This window comes from Cetorhinus maximus, chromosome 11, assembly GCF_964194155.1.
Source record: "Cetorhinus maximus chromosome 11, sCetMax3.hap1.1, whole genome shotgun sequence".
NCBI classification, from domain to species: domain Eukaryota; kingdom Metazoa; phylum Chordata; class Chondrichthyes; order Lamniformes; family Cetorhinidae; genus Cetorhinus; species Cetorhinus maximus.
This window is the reverse complement of record NC_135889.1, coordinates 128,530,775-128,550,675: the sequence shown is the minus strand read 5'-3', so window position 1 is coordinate 128,550,675 and position 19,901 is coordinate 128,530,775. Positions and strand designations below refer to the sequence as shown.

General features: G+C 45.8%; 1 protein-coding gene across 4 annotated transcripts in view; it reads left to right on the top strand.

The window, feature by feature from the left end:
* LOC144686918 (SWI/SNF-related matrix-associated actin-dependent regulator of chromatin subfamily A-like protein 1) overlaps nucleotides 1–19,901 on the top strand; it is a 107,415-nt gene that overhangs the window by 20,587 nt on the left and 66,927 nt on the right. For 2 of the 4 annotated variants that reach the window (XM_078552760.1, XM_078552757.1), the window contains exons 1-5: nucleotides 4,621–4,751; nucleotides 4,870–5,579; nucleotides 11,255–11,305; nucleotides 12,897–13,178; nucleotides 19,035–19,085. In XM_078552760.1, the coding sequence (XP_078408886.1) occupies nucleotides 4,928–5,579; nucleotides 11,255–11,305; nucleotides 12,897–13,178; nucleotides 19,035–19,085 (1,036 nt within the window). In that variant the 5' untranslated portion in view covers nucleotides 4,621–4,751; nucleotides 4,870–4,927. Of the gene's footprint in view, nucleotides 1–4,620; nucleotides 4,752–4,869; nucleotides 5,580–11,254; nucleotides 11,306–12,896; nucleotides 13,179–19,034; nucleotides 19,086–19,901 lie in introns of those variants that run through there. The other 2 variants (XM_078552758.1, XM_078552759.1) reach the window with 2 other exon arrangements.

Below are 19,901 nucleotides of genomic sequence, written 5' to 3'. Positions count from 1 at the left end.
CTTTGCCTTTGACTCCGAGACAAAGGGATTCCCTGTACTTCCAAGTTTTGGCAGGGTCCACAAAATGCGATGGCGCACTTCTTGAAGAAGACTCTTAATAATAGCTACCTGGATTGGCTGTTTGCCAACTTCATTCATTCCACGGTTTGCTATGACGAGTAATGAGGCGCTTGAATTTAAAGCTTTACTTGCTGTCTTCTGAGCTGGACAGTCAATGTTCCCAAGAAATTTAAATAATTAAATTAGTTTTTCCTATCTTACAAATTCAGAGGCCATGTGTTGGGGCTCCAACTGGGGAAAATCAGGTTTTAGCGACAGGCTTTCTTTCAACGGCACATCTGACGCTGAATTAGGGAAAGGTTCTCAGGACTAGCTGCAGCCTGGAACTTTAAAAGATTTAACTCACCCTTGCAGGCTCCATGGACTCTGTGATCTGAAGCTGGAGTTCCAAGGGAAATTCAATGGAGTCTTTGCTGAAGTAAAAATCTCTGCCTTCAGCTTCCAGGCTTTTTCTCTGGAGCATTTGCTGGTGAGTAGTCTCTGCGTCTTCAGCTTCTGTTGGGAGCTTCTCTCAGATCAGAATTTTCCTTGAGGTTTTTTCTTAGACTTCCAGCATCTCAGCATTTTAGCAAGGTTCATGCTTTTTGATCCCCAGCTTCCACCATGTTGGGAGGGTGTTGGTTACAGAACGGTGTCTCTCAAAGAAGTCTTCATAGTCTTCAGTAGATTAGGACCATAGAAAAGTTACAGCACAGAAGGAGGCCATTCGGCCCATCTTGTCCATGCCAGCCCGAGAACACCCAGGTGCCCTTTCTAATCCCTCGTTCCTGCACCCGGCCCATAGCCCTGCAGCTTACAGCACTTAAGGTGCAGATCCAGGTACTTTTTAAAAGAGTTTAGAGTTTCTGCCTCTACTACCAACTTGGGCAGCGAATTCCAGACACCCACTACCCTCTGCGTAAAAAAGTTCTTCCTCATGTCCCCCTACACCTTCTGCCACTTATCTTGAATCTATGTCCCCTGGTTCTAGAGTTCTCCACCAAGGGAAACAATTTTATCCTGTCCACTCTATCTATTCCCCTCACAATTTTGTACACCTCAATCAAATCACCTCTCAGCCTTCTTTGTTCTAAGGAAAATAACCCCAACCTATCCAATCTCTCCCCGTAGCTACATTTTTCTAACCCTGGCAACATTCTTGTAAACCTCCTCTGCACTCTCTTCAGAGCTATTATGTCCTTCCTGTAATGTGGTGACCAGAACTGCACACAATACTCCAGTTGTGGCCTCACCAGTGTTTTATACAATTCCAACATTATATCCTTACTATTATATTCTATATCTCTGCCAGTGAAGGAGCGCATTCCATATGCCTTTTTTACAACCTTGTCTACTTGAACTGCTGTCTTCAGGGACCTGTGTACTTGTACGCCAAGATCTCTCACTTCATCTACCCCTCTTAGTATATTCCCATTTATTGTGTAATCCCTGTAACTGTTTGACCTCCCTAAATGTATGACCTCACACTTCTCTATGCTAAAATCCATCTGCCACTTTACCGCCCACTCCACCAACCCACCTATATCGCTTTGGAGATTATGACTATCCTCTACACTCTCCACTACTCAGCCAATCTTTGTGTCATCTGCAAATTTCCCAATCATGCCCCCCACGTTCACGTCCAAATCGTTAATATATAACACAAACAGCAAGGGTCCCAACACTGAGCCCTGTGGAACACCACTTGAGACAACTTTCCATTCGCAAGGGCATCCATCGACCATTACTCTTTGTTTCCTGCTACAAAGCCAACCTTTCAACCAGTTTGCCACATTACCCTGAATCCCATGGGCTTTTACTTTCCTGACCAATCTGCCATGTGGGACTTTGTCAAATGCCTTGCTAAAATCCATGTACACAACATCCACTGCACTACCTTCATCAACCCTTCTTGTCACTTCCTCAAAGAATTCAATCAAATTTGCGAGGCAAGACCTTCCTTTAACAAATCCATGCTGACCATCCCTGACTAGTCCATGCCTTTCCACATGACAGTTAATCCTATCTCTCAGGATTGATTCTACTAATTTGCTCACCACCGATGTAAGACTAACTGGCCTATGATTGTTTGGCATTTCCTTTGATCCCTTTTTAAACAATGGAACTACGTTTGCATTTCTCCAGTCCTCCGGTACCTCCCCTGTATCTAGTGAAGATTGGAAAATCATCCTCAGAGCATCTGCTATCTCCTCCCTGACTTCCTTCAGCAGCCTTGGAAACAATCCATCTGGCCCTGGTGACTTTTCAACTCTCAGGAATTTCAACCCTTCGAGTACTTCCTCTCTCTTTATGACTGTCCCGTCCAATATCTCGCTGCGTTCCTCCTGGACTATATCTACATCCTCCCTTTCCTTTGTAAACACAGAGACAAAATATTCATTCAAAACCCTTCCCACAGCCTCTGCATCTACACACAAGTTTCCATCTTCATCTCTGATCGGTCTCACTTTTTCCTTAACTAACCTTTTAGCAATAATGTATTGGTAAAACATCTTTGGGTTATCTTTAAGTTTACTTGCTAATCTTTTTTCATGCCCTCTCTTTGATTTCCTTATTTCTTTTTTTACTTCGTCCCTGCACTTCCTATATTCGTCTAGGCTATCTGCAGTGCTTAGTTCTTTGTGCCTATCGTATGCTTTCTTTTTCTGTTTGATCTTCCCCTGTATTACTCTAGACAACCAGGGGGGTCTAGATTTGGCAGTACCACTCTTATTTTTGTAGGGAACATGTCTACTTTGTACAATTAGGATCTCACTTTTTAGTGCTTCCCACTGGTTTTCCACTGTTTTATCCTCCAGCAGTGCTGTACAGTCCACCTCAGCCAAGTCCCTTCTCATTTCTGCAAAATTTGCCTTCCCCCAGTTCAAGACTTTTACTCCTGCCTTATCTCTGTCCTTTTCCATGGTAATGATTAACTGTAAGTCTTTAACAGGTAGAATTATTTACACATGTACAGTAAAGAGTACAGGCTGGGAGCTATCTCCATGCTGTAAAGAACATATCTTTTTATTTTCTGTTGGACTGTGGATTAAAATTACAATGGCTGCAGTTTGAAGGACATGTCCACTGGAACAGGATGAGAGATATATACAATGTAGCAGTTCTAGAACAGAGTGTGCCATGAAAGACAGGATGGTGCTGGAAAGGAGTCCTGGACCAAGGGAGCTGCCTGGCAACGACATTTTAATTGGCTCCTGACCAGGTGACCAGGGTTTGAGAGAGCAGTGCAGCAGAATTGTTCCTCGCCTGAAAGGAACAAGACCTAAAACCTCTTTCTCCTGTTTGTGGAAGATTACAGTAATTCCACAGTAATAGCTAGCTGGCTTTTTCTCCTTATATCTCTATAACCTGCTCTCTCTCTCTGAAAACCCCTGTCAAGAGGCAAAGGGGAAATCATTGTTAGAGACATTGAAAGGCAAGTTCTCAGCCAGTGAACAAAATATTGAAAGTGCTGGAAGACCACCTCATGTCATCGACAAGAATTGAACGGAATTTGGAAGACATCAATTAAAATCAGCCCATTGAATCCTGTACTCCAGAATTGGTGCTATTTAACTGTTCTATCTCACCCTGAAAATCCATTTTTCTGTGTTTTATGTGTCTTGTATGTGTGTGTATAGGGGTTTAAGAAGGGGGTAGAGTTTAAGTTATAGAGTTAGAAATTAGCAGTTCAAATTTCTTTCTTTTGCCACTGGTTAATTTAATAACAATCTGTTCAATTAGCAGTTATTTAATTATTAAGTTTACAAACCTGGTGCTTGTATTCTGCTAACCTAAATTGAACACTTAGGTAGATTTGGGGCAATCTGGTGGTTTAGTCAAACTTTTCATATTTGCTGCAGTTTGGGGAACATTGGGGTTTGATATTACAGCACACTATCCCCAGTGATCCGTGACGATGCTTGGATCTTAAGCCGTCTCTGCTCAACACCACACTGACCCCTGGGTATGGGTCATGTACCTTCTTAATCACAGTGTGCGCAGTACTGTACTCGGTCCCATATTAACCCTGTATGTCCCAGATGCCTATACTACACCTCCCTCACACACACCTTCTGACAGCGCGGCGCCCCCTCAGTACTGACCCTCTGACAGTGCAGTACTCCCTCAGTACTGACCCTCTGACAGTGCAGTACTCCCTCAGTACTGACCCTCCAACAGTGCGGCGCTCCCTCAGCACTGACCCTCAGACAGCGCGGCGCTCCCTCAGCGCTGACCCTCCGACAGCACGGCGCTCCCTCAGCGCTGACCCTCCGACAGCGCGGCGCTCCCTCAGCGCTGACCCTCCGACAGCGCGGCGCTCCCTCAGCGCTGACCCTCCGACAGCGCGGCACTCCCTCAGCGCTGACCCTCCGACAGCGCGGCGCTCCCTCAGCGCTGACCCTCCGACAGCGCGGCACTCCCTCAGTACTGACCCTCCGACAGTGCGGCGCCCCCTCAGTACTGACCCTCCGACAGTGCGGCGCTCCCTCAGCACTGACCTGTTGAATTCCGCAACTTCTAACGGACATTTCGACGACATTGACATGGACTTTGCCCCTTTAATGTTCCTGACCCCGGTCACGAATTTAGCGGCCGCCCACGATTGGCTGCCGAACCCGCCAATCACAGCTTTTCGTACTGGGTCCCATGTCAGGCCGAAGCCTCGGGCTCGAGTTCGCGAAGAGAGACGGACGGACAGAAAGCCCGAGGTGAGAGCGCGGCCCCGGCGGGGGGAGTGTGACCTCTTATTCCACTTATTGTTGACGAATCAATTCCAAGCTCTCTCTGGATTTTAAAATATTAGTTAATTGTTGCATTTCTTTACAGACTTAGTGCGATGTTTGGATATTCCTGACACTCCCACCAGCTGAAGGAACAGAGGAAAATGTCCGCGGGTCTCACTGAGGACCAGAAGCGACAGATTGAAGAAAACCGGCTGAAGGCGCTGGCCAGGCGAGCGGAGCGGTTAGCGTCCCAGCGCCAGCACGCGGGCCGTGGGTCCCCAGCCAGCCCGCTCGCTCCAACCGTCAGTCCGCTCGCTCCAACCGCCAGCCCGCTCGCTCCAACCGTCAGTCCGCTCGCTGCAACCGCCAGCCCGCTCGCGCTGGTGAAGCGGAGCGAAGCCGCGCTCGAGGCGGCATCACCTGGACACATTGGTCAGCAAAGGGCTGTTATTATTGACACTGCTTCTCAAGCCCGGTTCCCTCTGGATAATGGGGACACCCGACCCACTGTCTGTTCAGCACAAACTGACTCCAATACCAAGGGCTTTCTACCCTTTAGAACTGAAGGAACGAATATGCCGGCATTTTACAGATCTGAGCAGGAGCCTCCGGCTGGTGCAAACCTGGTGATTCCCGGGAATGTCAGCGGCCAAGGGAAGAACTATTCCAGTTCAGCTGGAAGCTCAGGCAGCAACTGGAGAAATAATTCTCGGGGCTGCTGTGTGAAACACTCTGAGGGTCGATTCCGAGTGGAGATTGGATTCAATGCGGAGCTGCTTTTAGTCTTTAAAACCATCCCAAGTAGGAATTTTGGTAAGTCTTCAGTCTGACATTATGTAGCAGAGTGAAAGGGCTGGAGGGCTGGAGAAAGAGGGAGAGTTGGGGGAAGGCTGTAAAGGAAGGAGGGAGGGCCCATCGTGTCTGCATCGACTCTCCAAATGAGCATCATGACCTAGTGCCTATGCCCTGCCTTTTCCCTGTACCCCAGCACATTGTTTCTATTCAAATTATCATCTAATGTCCTCTTGGATGCCTCGATTGAACCTGCCTCTGCCACACTTCCAGTTAGTGCATTCCAGACCCCAACCACTTTTTTTTTATTCATTCATAGGACGTGGGCTTCGATGCTGGGCCATCATTTATTGCCCACCCCTGATTGCCCTTGTAGGTGGTGCTGAGCTGCCTTGTTGAATCGCTGCAGTCCATGTGGTGTAGGTACACCCACTGTGCTGTTCCAGGATTTTGACCTAGTGACAGTGAAGTCCAGTTCAGTTTCTGGTCAATTGCAAATCACTTTAAATCTTTTCCCTCTCGTTCTTGATCCTTTTACGAGTGGAAACAGTTTCTCCCTGTCTACTCTGTCCAGCTCCCTCATGATTTTGAACATCTCTATCAAATGTCCTGGTCTCCTTCTCTCCAAGGAGAACAGTCTCAATCTCTCCAACCTATCCTTATAGCTCTACTCATAAGAGCTCCCTGGAGAGGTTGGGACTGTTCTCCTTGGAGAGAAGGTGGCCAAGAGGAGATTTGATAGAGATGTTCAAAATGATGAGGGGGCTGGACACAGTAGACAGGGAGAAGCTGTTTCCATTCGTAAAAGGATCAAGAACAAGAGGGAAAAGATTTAAAGTAATTTGTGAAAGAAACAAATGTGACGCGAGAAAAAATGTTTTCACACAACGAGTGGCTCAGGTCTGGAATGCGCTGACTGGAAGTGTGGGGGAGACAGGTTCAATTGAGGCATTCAAGAGGACATGAGATAATTATAGCTGAATTTTCTCATCTCTGGAACCATTCTTGTAAACCTCTTCTGCTCTCTCTCCAATGTGTTCACATCCTTCCTATAACGTGGCACCCAGAACTGTGCACAATATTCCAGTTGGGGTATAACAAGTGTCTTATATAAATTCAGCATAACCTCCCTGCTCTTGTACTCTATGCCCCTATTAATAAAGCCCAGGATACTATACACTTTATTAACTGCTCTCTCCACCTGTCCTGTTATCTTCAACAATCTATGCACATAAACACCCAAGTCTTTCTGCTCCTGCACCCCTTCAGAATTTCACCCCTTATTTTACATTGTCGGTCCATGTTCTTCCCACCAAAATGCATCACCTCACACTTCTCCACATTGAACTTCATCAGCCACCTCTCTGCCCACTCCACCCAACTTGTCTACATCCTTTCGAAGTTCTACACTGTCCTCCTCACAGTTCCCAACACTCCCAACCTTCTTATCATCCGCAAACTTTGAAATTGTCCCCTACACACCAAGATATAAATCATTAATATATATCAGGAAAAGCAAGGGTCCCATTACCGACCCCTGGGGAACACCACTACAAACCTTCCTCCAGCCGGAACAATGTCCGTTGACCATTACTCTCTGTTTCCTATTTTCCAGCCAATTTTGTATCCACGTTGCTACTGTCCCTTTTATTCCATGAAAAATAACTTTTCTCACAAGTCTGTTGTGTGGCACTGTATCAAATGTCTTTTGAAAGTCCATGTACTCCACATCAACAGAATTACCCTCATTGACTTTTTCTGTTACCTCTTCAAAAAACTCCAAGTTAGTTAAACACAATTTCCTCTTTAGAAATCCATGCTGGCTCTTCGTTATCAACCCATATTTTTCCATGTGACTACTAATTCTATCCCGAAAAATTGTTTCTAGAATCTTCCCCACCACTGAAGTTAAACTGACTGGTCTGTAATTGCTGGGCTTATCCTTACAACCTTTTTTGAACAAGGGCATAATGTTAGCAATTCTCCAGTCCTCTGGCACCTCCCCTGAGTCCAGGGAAGACTGAAAGATCCTGGCCAGTGCTCCTGCAATTTCTACTCTCACTCCCTTCAATATCCTTGGATGCATCTCGTCCGGTCCCAGTGCCTTGTCAACTTTAATTACCAACAGTCTATTCAACACTTCCTCCTCATCAATTTTGAACCCTTCTAGCGACAGAGTTTTCTCGTCTGTCACCGTGGCCTGGGTAGCATCTATCTCCTTGGTAAAGACGGAAGCAAAGTATTCATTTAATACCTCAGCCATGGCCCTTCACCCATGTGTAAATTCCCTTTTAGGTCCCTAACCGGCCCTACTCCTTTTACCACCCTTTTACTGTTTATATGCCTATAGAAAACTTTGGGATTCCCCTTTATGTTGGCTGCCAGTCTTTTCTCATAACCCCTCTTTGCTTCCCTAATATGTTTTTTCACCTCCCCTCTGAACCTTCTGTATTCACTTGGTTCTCAATTGTGTTTTCTACCTGACACCTGTCATAAGCACAATTTTTCTTCTTTATCTTAATTTCTATCTCCTTTTTCATCCAGGGAGCTCTGGGTTTGTTTGCCCTACCTTTTCCTTTCGATGTTATATACCTTGACTGTGCCAATTCTTTTTTGAAGGTAGCCCATTGTTCAGCTGCAGTTTCTCCCGCCAATCTTTCGTTCCAGTCTATCTGGCCCAGCTCCGTTCTTGCCCCATCGAAGTCGGCTCACGCCCAGTTAATTATTCTTACTCTGGATTGCCTATCATCCTTTTCTATCGTCATCCTAAAGCGTACGATGCAATGATAACTGTCTCCTAAATGTTCCCCCACTGACACTTGATCTATTTGGCCCACCTCATTTCCAAGAACCAGGTCCAACAGTGCATCTTTTCTTGTTGGATTGGACACATACTGCTGTACAAAATTCTCTTGAACACAATCTAGGAACTTTTTCCCCTCTCCGCCCTTTACACTACCACTGTCCCAGTCTACATTCAGGTAATTAAACCCATTACAGCTACTCTATAATGCTTGCTTCTCTCTGTAATTTTCCTGCAGATTTGTTCTTCTATGTCCTTCTGACTAGTTGGCGGCCTGTAGACTACACCGAGCAATGTAATTGCACCCTTTTTGCTGCTTAGCTCTAGCCAAATTGATCCTGTCCTTGAACCCTCCAGGACATCCTCTTTCTCCAGTACTGCAATGCTCTTCTTAAGCAATAATGCCACCCATTCTCCTTTCCTTCCTTTTATTCTTTCATGGCTATAATGCATAATATTCCCAAGTGCAGGGTATTCAGAGAGGGAAGGGAAAAAAGGGGAAGGATAGCAGTTTGGTTTTTTTAATTCATTCACAGGATGTGGGCGTTGCTGCTAGATCTGCATTTTTGCCCATCCCTTACTGCCCTTGAGAAGGTGGTGGTGAGCTGCCTTCTTGAACCTCTGCAGTCCATGTGTAGATACACCCATAGTGTTGTTAGGGAGGGAGTTCCAGGATTTTGATTTAATTAATTAAACTCTGATGTGTATATAACCAATACCCAACCCCTGTTCACCTTATTACCTTAAACTACTAGGCATCTAACATCCATCAACAGAACCAATTAGATACTAACACTCTTCTATCTCCCCCTGTTTGTTTGGGGGTCTATAGTACACTCCTTGTAGCGTGACTGCCCCTTTTTTGTTCCTAAGCTCAATCCATATGGCCTCAGTTGATGTTCCTTCTAACATATCATCCCTGCTCACAGGTGTAAATTCTTCTCTAACCAAAATTGCCACCCCTGGTCCCTTTTATCACACACACCCACCCCCTGTCTGAAAACCCTGTAACCAGGAATGTGGAGCTGCCATTCCTTTTTTCTTTCATTTGTTGCCTATCCCTTGATGCACTTGAACTGAGTGACTTGCTTGACCATTTCAGAGAGCAATTAAGAGTCAAGCATTTTCAGTAGAGACGTAACCCATGTCCACATACCTGGATTCAGCTGCCATGGTGGGATTCGAACTCATGTCCCCAGAGCATTAACCTGGGCCTCTTGATTACTAGTCCAGTGACAGTACCGCTATGCCACCATCATCCCCATCCCTCTTCCTGTTCCTCTTTAAGTCATGTTTCTGTAATAACTATGATATCATACTGCCATGTTTCTATCTGTGCCCTCAGCTTGTCTGCTTTATTTGTTATAATTCTTGCATTGAAGTATACATCCTTGGGCACTGCCAAACTCTTTCTTTTTTATTTTTTATATTTTGTTTCCTCTGCCTTCCAGACTCAATCACTGATTTTCTGCCTTCCATTACCACTTCAGATTTTTCTCCATCCTCAGGTTCCCAAACCCCTGCCAAATTAGCTTAAACCCTCCACAACAGCACCAGCAAACCTTGATCCCGGCCCCATTGAGGTGCAAATCACCCCGCTTGTACAGGTCCCACCTCCCCCAGAACCAGTCCCAACGCTCCAGGAATCTGAATCCCTCCCTCCTACACCATCTTTCCAGCCATGCATTCATCAGCTCTAACCTATTTCTATGCTCACTAGCATGTGCCACTGGGAGCAATCCGGAGATTAGTACCTCTGAGGTCCTCCTTTTTAATGTCTTACCTAGCTCCCTAAAATCTATCTTCAGGACCTCATCCCTCTTTTTGCTTATGTCATTGATACCAATGTGAACCATGACCTCTGGCTGTTCACCCTCCCCTTTAAGAATGCCCTGCAGCTGCTCTGCGATATCCTTGACCATGGCATCCGGAAGGCAACATACCATCCTGGAGTCTACAGACACAAAGACACCTGTCTGTTCCCTAACTATTGAATCCCCTACCACTATTTCTCTTTCACTCTACTTCCTTCTTGCCCGTGCAGCTGAGCCACCTGTGGTGCCCTGAACGTGGCTCTTGCTGTGCTCCCTTGAGAAACTATTGTCCTCACCGGCGTCCAAATTGGAAAACCAGCTCTTGAGCGAGGTAGACTCAGAGGACTGCTGCACTACCTGATGGGTCCTCCCAGACTTTCTTATGGTCACCCATTCCTCTTCTGCCTGCACACTCCTAACCGATGGTGTGATGACCTCCCTAAAGGTTCCATCCAAGTTGTTCTCAGCTTCGTGGATATGCCACAGTGACTCCAGCCGCTGCTTAGGTTCCAAAACCCAGAGCTCAAGTTTCTGCAGCTGGTGACGCTTCCTCCACATGTGCTTGTTTGGGCCACATGAACTGTCTATGACTCCCCACCTGCCACAGGATAGGCTTTCCACACGGCTGAGCTGCCCTGCCATACCAAAAGCTAACTTTTGGACTATCTACTATAAACTGGAGACTAGAAAGTAAAGTCGACTTACTCTCCAATCAGCTCCTTCTGTGCCTATAAGTTAGCTACTAAACAGTTATGTAAAACTTTGATGTTTTTATGTATAAACATATGAACATACGAAATAGGAGCAGAAGTAGGCCATTTGCCCCTCGAGTCTGCTTCGCCATTCAATAAGATCTCCCTGGCTCTGCTTTCAGTATCACCGCTTCTTGCACTCTTTTAACTCTCTGGCTCCACTCTCAGTCTCGCCCCTTCTCATACTCATTTAACACTATGGCTCCGCTCTCAGTCTCGCCCCTTCATGCACTCTTTTAACTCTGCGACGCTGCTCCACTCTGCATGTATCAGTTTATAATAAAATAAAGATCATGTTTCACCTGTGATGTAACTGTTTGATTGCAGATATGGCCACCAAGATGTGGAACTTCAGCATGGACGATTACAGCAACCTAAGTGAGTTCGGCCGAATCATAGGCTTTTATAGTAAAGCCCATTCAGCCCATTGCTGTACTGGATCTCTGAACATGATACCATTGAACCACACCTGTTTTCAGGATGGGTTGTTTATGGCAAGGTTTTGTTTGTCACCCATGTGCAGACTCCTGAGAAGGTGCTGAGGAGGCAACAGGTATGAGGGCTGAAGGACTGGTAACATCGTACCATTGTTTTTTTTAATTCATTCATGGGATGTGGGTGTCGCTGCCTCGGCCAGCATTTATTGCCCATCCCTAATTGCCCTTGTTCAGAGGGCAATTAAGAACCAACCACACTGCTGTGGGTCTGAGTGGTAGACTTTCTTCCCTAAAGGACATTAGTGAACCAGATGGGTTTTTACAACAATTGGCAATTGTAATTGTATGCCAGTCAGCCTAACATCAGTGGTGAACAAATTATTGGAAAAAATTCTGAGGGACAGTACATATCATCATTAAGAGAGGCATATATTAATCAAAGATGGTCAGCATTGATTACTTAAGGGAAGATTGTATTTACAAACATGATTGAATTTTTTGAGAAGTTAATTAGGAGGGTCGATAAGGGTAGCATGTTTGATAAAAGCAAAAAACTGCAGATGCTGGAAATCCAAAACAAAAATAAAAGTACCTGGAAAAACTCAGCAGGTCTGACATCATCTGCGGAGAGGAATACAGTTAACGTTTCGAGTCCGTATGACTCTTCAACAGAACTAAGGAAAAAATTTTTTCCTTAGTTCTGTTGAAGAGTCATACGGACTCGAAATGTTAACTGTAGCATGTTTGATGTAGTTTAAATGAATTTTAGCAAAGCTTTAAGGTTCCACAAGGCAGGCTGGTCAGAAAATTAGAACTCAATGGGATCCAAGGGAAAGTGACTAATTGTATCCAGCGGCAGGAAGCAAAGGGTAATGGTCAATGGGTATTTTTGTGATTAGAAGACTAGGAGTTCTGTAGGGCTCAGTACTGGTTCACATGCTATTCATACATATCAATGAATTAGATTTAAATGTAGGGTGCATGCTTATGAAGTTTGTAAGTATTACAAAAATTGGCCATGCAGTTGATAGGAAGTAAACTAGACTACAGGAAGATATCCATGGACTGGTCAGATGGGCAGAAAAGTGACAAATGGAATTCAACCTGGAAAAGTGTGAGGTAATGCTTTGGGGAAGACAAGGGAATGCCCAATAAATGATAGCATACTGAAAAGTGCAGAGGAACAGAGGGACATTGGAGTGCTGGTGCTCATGAACTGGACACATTGAGGAGAGGAGAAAGGGTCAGAGGCAGAGAGGATATGGTCTTCCCCACTAATGTAAGCTGAATGCGGTGCAAGGTGAAGGATGGCAAGATCCTAGTAAACTGAGCTGTGTTCCTCAAACACGCTCTGTGAGAGTTATTCTTGATGGACAATGGAAATTGAGGCTTTTCCATATGGGTTAGTCTGCAGCCTGCGAGAGCAGAAGTCAGGAGGCTGTGAGCCACTATTTGGATGAGCAGAGGGCAGTGATGTGATCTCTCTTGTCTTGGGCTGTAGTAAATACTGATCTTCTCCCTCTGTGTTCCAGTGGAGCAGGTGAAGCATGTTCCAGGAGCTACATTAAAGCCTCTAGATGGAATACCAGATCCAGAGATGGTCAATTCCACCAATTCATCACCAAAAACTAGGAGAAAGCGCAGTTCCACACTGACTGTAAACCAACTGGCAATTGTGGGACGGAACTGGAAGAAGCCAGGTGCAGTGATACAGGGGCGATTTGGACTTCTGTCAAGGTCCCGTTGTGAGGTGGAGATTGGCTATCATGAAGAGGTTCTGAAAGTCTTCAAACGGGTGAACTCCAGGCATTACAGTGAGTAATCCCATCCCACACTCCCCCTTACACTCCAACACATCCCATCCCACACTCCCCCTTACACTCCAATACAACCCATCCTATCTGCTTACAGTCATTCGGGCAGGTGTCTACCATCCCAGCTACCCTGGACTTCCTCTTCCATACAGTGCTTACTCTAGAATAGTTTTGTGTTGCATCTTAAATTTATCAGGTTCAGTTCACCCTTTTTTTCACTTGTCATAAACACTTTAATAGTGGAAAATGGCTCACCTTCAAAGATTAAGAACATTCTAGAAGACTTTGTGTTTCTAAACGTCACTGACCCTTGAAGGGTTAATGAAAACTGAAAGGTCTGAAGGTGGATAAATCACCTGGACCAGATGGATAACACCCCAGAGTTCTGAAGGAGATAGCTGAAGAGATAGTGGAGGCGTTAGTGGTGATCTTACAGGAATCACTCGAGTCAGGGAGGGTCCCAGAGGACTGGAAAATCGCTAATGTAACCCCCCTGTTTAAGAAGGGAGTGAGGCAAAAGACGGGAAATTACAGGCCGATTAGCCTGACCTCGGTCATTGGTAAGATTTTAGAGTCCATTATTAAGGATGAGATTTCAGAATACTTGGAAGTGCATGGTAAAATAGGGCAAAGTCAGCATGGTTTCATCAAGGGGAGGTCATGCCTGACAAATCTGTTAGAATTCTTTGAGGAGGTAACGAGTAGGTTAGACAAAGGAGAGCCCATGGATGTTATCTACTTGGACTTCCAGAAGGCCTTTGACAAGGTGCCGCACAGGAGGCTGCTCAGTAAGATAAGAGCCCATGGTGTTAGAGGCAAGGTACTAGCATGCATAGAAGATTGGCTGTCTGGCAGGAGGCAGAGAGTGGGGATAAGGGGGTCCTTCTCAGGATGGCGGCCGGTGACTAGTGAAGTTCCGCAGGGGTCAGTGTTGGGACTACAACTTTTCACTTTATACATTAATGATCTAGATGAAGGAACTGAGGGCACCCTGGCTAAGTTTGCATATGATACAAAGATAGGTGGAGGGACAGGTAGTATTGAGGAGGCGGGGAAGCTGCAGAAGGATTTGGACAGGTTAGGAGAATGGGCAAAGAAGTGGCAGATGGAATACAACGTGGGGAAGTGTGAGGTCATGCACTTTGGTAGGAAGAATAGAGTCATAGACTATTTTCTAAATGGGGAGAGAATTCAGAAATCTGGAGTGCAAAGGGACTTGGGAGTCCTAGTCCAAGATTCTCTTAAGGTTAACTTGCAGGTTGAGTCGGTAGTTAGGAAGGCAAATGCAATGTTGGCATTTATTTCTAGAGGACTAGAATATAAAAGCAGGAATGTGCTGCTGAGGCTTTATAAGGCTCTGGTCAGACTACATTTAGAATATTGTGAGCAATTTTGGGCCCCATATCTCAGGAAGGATGTGCTGGCCCTGGAGAGGGTCCGGAGGAGGTTCACAAAAATGATCCCAGGAATGAAAGGCTTAACATATGAGGAACATTTGAGGACTCTGGGTCTATACTCGATGGAGTTTAGAAGGATGAGGGGGGATCTGATTGAAACTTACAGAATACTGAAAGGACTGGATAGAGTGGATGTGGGGAAGATGTTTCCATTAGTAGGAGAGACTAGGACCCAAGGGCACAGCCTCAGAATAAAGGGAAGACCTTTTAGAACAGAGATGAGGAGAAACTTCTTTAGCCAGAGAGTGGTGAATGTATGGAATTCATTGCCACAGAAGGCTGTGGAGGCCAGGTCATTGAGTGTATTTAAGACCGAGATAGATAGGTTCTTGATTGATAAGGGGATCAAAGGTTATGGGGAGAAAGCGGGAGAATGGGGTTGAGAAACTTATCAGCCATGATTGAATGGCGGAGCAGACTCGATGGGCCGAATGGCCTAATTTCTGCTCCTATGTCTTATGTCTTATGGTCTTAGTCAAGAACTCTTGTGACTGCTGTTCCTGGAAAAGGCAGAATTTTACAAGAAATTGATTTAAAAGGTTTAATTTTAAGGGATAAGTCTTGGCAGGAGAGCCCAAAGCCGTGGTGTGCTCCTTGTGCTCCATGTGGGAAGCTGGGAACATTTCCAGTGCCCGGGACCAGCATGTATGCAGGAAGTGTGTCCAGCTGCAGTTCCTGGAAGCTCGGGTTTCGGAGCTGGAATGGCGGCTGACAACACTGTGGAGCATCCACGAGTCTGAGAGCATCGTGATAGCACGTTTCGAGAGGTGGTCACACTGCAGCTGAAGGGACTTGAGGAAGGAAGGGAATGGGTGACCACCAGGGAGTCCAAGAGAAACAGGCAGGTAGTTCAGGAATCCCCTGGGGTCCCACTCGCAAATCGGTGTTCCATTTTGGAAGTTGATGAGGGCACTGGTTCCTCCAGGGAGTGCAGACCGAGCCAAGCTTCTGGCACCACAAACAGCCTGTCTGTACAGGAGGGGAGGAAGAGCAACAGTAATAGGGGATTCTATATTCTGGGGAACAGATAGGTGCTACTGTGGCCATCAACATGACTCCAGGATGGTGTGTTGCCTCCCTGGTGCTAGGGTCCGAGATGTCACTGAACAGCTGCAGGGCATCCTGAAGGGGGAGGGTGATAAGGCAGAGGCCATGGCACATATTGGTACCAATGACATAGGTAGAAAGAGGGATGAGGTCTTGCATCAAGAATTCAGGGAGTTAGGCAATAGACTGAAAAGCAGAACCTCTAGGGTTGTAATCTCTGGATTACTCCCAGTGCCACATGCTAGCGAGCACAGAAATAAGAGAATAGCACAGATGAATACGTGGCTTAAGAGTTGGTGCAGGAGGGAGGGTTTTAGATTCCTGGATCACTGGGACTGTTTCTGGGAAAGGTGGGACATGTACAAGCGAGTCGGTCTACACCTGAACCAGAGCGGGACTAACATCCTAGTGGGCGGGTTTGGTAGGAGGCTGTTGGGAGGAGTTTAAACAAATTCGGCAGGGGGAGGGGACACAGAATGTTAGCAGAATTGGGACACATCATAATACAGTAAAACAATCAAGTCAGAGGGAGTACAGCTGCATTAAGTTTCAAGGGAGTAAGGCAAGGCTGGATGGCCCCTACTTTAATGCCAGGAGTATTACAGGTAAAACAGATGAGTTAAGGGTGAGGATTCACACATGGAATTGTGATATAGTAGCCATCACAGAGACATGGTTGAGGGATGGGCAGAATTGGCAGCTCAACATTCCGGGATATAGAATCTTCAGGGGGAGGGTAAAAGAGGAGGAGGCGTGACGTTATTAGTTAAGGAGTCAGTTACTGCAGTTAAGGAGTAGGACCCATAAGGGACCAAGGGGGCAATCTATGGGTGGAGGCAGAGGACATCGCTAGGGTGTTGAATGAATACTTCACACCTGTCTTCACCCAAGAGAATGAGGATGAAGGTATCGATCTCGGGGAGAGAGACTGCGAGGTTCTTGAGCAAATTGATATAGGGAGTGACAAGGTATTGGAGGTGTTGGCAGGCTTAAAAAGTGGACATATCTCCCGGCCCGGATGATTTGTGTCCCAGACTGCTGAGGGAGGCAAGGGAGGAGATCGCAGGAGCTCTGACCCAAATTTTTAATTCCTCTCTGGCATGGGGTCGGTGCCAGAGGACTGGAGAACAACTAATGTGGTTCCGCTATTTAAGAAGGGTTGTAGAGATAAGCCAGGGAACTACAGGCCAGTGAGTCTCACATCAGTGGTAGGGAAACTATTGGAGAAAATTCTGAAGGAGAGAATCTATCTCCACTTGGAGAGGCAAGGTTTGATCAGGGTTAGTCAGCATGGCTTTGTCAGAGGGAGGTCATGCCTAACAAATTTGATTGAGTATTTTGAAGAGGTGACCAGGTGTGTAGATGAGGGTAGTGCAGTTGAAGTTTATATGGATTTCAGCAAAGCCTTTGACAAGGTCCCACATGGGAGACTTATAAAGAAGACAAATGCACATGGGATACAGCATAATTTGATAAGGTGGATTCAAAATTGGCTTAGTTGCAGGAGACAGAGGGTGATGACAGAAGGCTGCTTTGGTGACTGGAAGCCAGTGTCCAGTGGCGTACCACAGGGATCTGTGCTTGGTCCTCTATTATTTGTCATTTATATAAATATCATAGATGACTATGTGGGGGGTAGGATTAGTAAGTTTGCGGATGACACGAAGATTGGCTGGGTGGTTAACAGTGAGGTTGATTGTCTTGGGCTACAGGAAGATATAGACAGGATGGTCAAATGGGCAGATAAGTGGCAGATGGAATTTAACCCTGAAAAGTGTGAGGTGATACACTTTGGAAGGAGTAATTTGACAAGGAAGTATTCAATGAACGGCATAACACTAGGAAGTTCTGAGGAACAAAAGGACCTTGGCATGTGTGTCCATAGATCTCTGAAGGTGGAGGGGCATATTAGTGGGGTGGTGAAAAAGGTATACGGGACATTTGCCTTTATCAATCGAGGCATAGATTACAAAAGTAAGGAGGTCATGTTGGAGCTGTATAGAACCTTGGTGAAACCACAGCTGGAGTACTGTGTGCAGTTCTGGTTGCCACATTATAGGAAGGATGTGATTGCACTGGAGGGGGTGCGGAGGAGATTCACCAGGATGTTGCCTGGGATGAAACATTTAAGTTATGAAGAGAGGATGGATAGACTTGGGTTGTTTTCGTTGGAGCAGAGAAGACTGAGGGACGACCTGATCGAGGTGTACAAGATTATGAAGGGCATGGACAGGGTGGATAGGGAGCAGCTGTTGCCCTTAGTTGAAGGGTCAGTCACAAGGGGACACAAGTTCAAGGTGAGGGGCAGGAGGTTTAGGGAGAATGTGAGGAAAAATATTTTTACCCAGACCGTGGTGACGGTCTGGAATGGGCTGCCTGGGAGGGTGGTGGAGGCGGGTTGCCTCACATCCTTTAAAAGGTACCTGGATGAGCACTTGGCACATCATAACATTCAAGGCTATGGGCCAAGTGCTGGTAAATGGGATTAGGTAGGTAGGTCAGGTGTTTCTCACGTATTGGTGCATACTCGATGGGCCAAAGGGCCTCTTCTGTGCTGTGTGATTCTGTGATTAGCAATAAAACCATTTTTTTAAAGTGGCTGGAAGACCCCTTGACCCTGGTGGACTGTTTACAAAAGAGTCACATGGTGATTTATGGCTTTGAAAAGAAAACCAGGCCTTGAAAACGGTGTTTAAAAGAAAAGCTGGGGGTGTTTCTGGGAAGAAGGATCAACTGCTTGGGTAAAGAAAGCAGCAGCTCTTTAAAGTCCAGACCCAGTCCAAAGCAGAAAGTGAATGGAAGCTTTTGTGACATTGCTCTAAGCCCTGAGATCGATTGCCTGCAAGATCTCCTCGATGTTCACCTGAAAAGTTGTGCAAGGGTCATTGATGGTTTCCCAGACCTGAGAGACCAACTTTATAACACGGAGGCCATTTCAATGATTCCATTCTTTCCCTTGAGCCATTTACTTAACCTTTTGGCAGAATTCCTCTATTATTCTTTGGTGTGTGTGTGTATGTATGTGTGAGAAGGTTTAGAAAGAGTCATTATTGCACCTTCGTATTTCATACTGTATGCTAATAAGCTTTGCCTTTCAGCTTGATAAGTCTTTTTTTAATCAATAATCTTGTAGTTTATTGAAGAAACTTGGGCATTGAGTGGTCATTCTGAGATTAATAGGTAAAGTACATAATTGGCCCTATAGCTAGCTGGACAAACCATTTAACCCTATGTTGCGACCAGTCTGACCAAAGACAGACAAAGTGCTGCTCCCATGTCAGTCATAACAGTCTGCATTGTGAAGTTGAGACTGTTATTCTCAAGGTCAGTCTGATCTGTTTTATTCACTCAGATATGAAATCGAGAAAGTGGAGCTTCCTGTTGGAGGATTACAAAGAGCTGTGTGAGTATGGGACTGTGTGTCTGCCTCTCCTCTTCTCCCCTCCTTTTCCTCCTCTCCTGAACCCAACTCCCCCCTCACGCCCCTCGCGCCCCCTTTGTTTGAACTAAAGGGATTAAATATGCACTAAAAGTAGCTTTTTCCAAATTGTTTCTCAGAAAAGAAGTCAAAAAGTTGCAGGAAGCCGATGAACAGTTGGGAGTGGTTTTATGAGTCAGATATTTTGTTTCAAATCTTTCCCCTTCACCTCATGTTTCACTTCACTGCAGTAGTGACAACTTTTAAAAAAAAATAAAAAGCAAAATATCGCGGATGCTGGAGATCTGAAACAAAAACAGAAAGTGCTAGAAAATCTCAGCAGGCCTGGCAGCATCTGTGGAGAGAGAAACATAGTTAATGTTTTACATCCGAAGAAGAGTCATATCGGACTTGAAATATTGGCCGGAATTATCCAGCCCCTTCCGCCGGCGGGATATTCCAGTCCTGCCAAAGTCAATGAACATTTAAATGATGAATGTTCCATCACTTTCTGCCTTGTGTCTTGTAGATGGCGAGAGGTTTTAAGGGGTCAAATGGTGAGATGCTTCTCGGGCAGTGTATTCCAGATCCCAACCACAACCAAGTCAAGGTCATTAATATAAATCAAGAAAAACAGTGGTCCTAGTGTCGCACCTGGGGCACAGAATCACACAGTGCAGAAGAGGCCCTTCGGCCCATCGAGTCTGCACTGACACGTGAGAAACACCTGACCTACACACCTAATCCCATTTACCAGCACTTGGCCCATAGCCTTGAATGTAATGACGTGCCAAGTGGCAC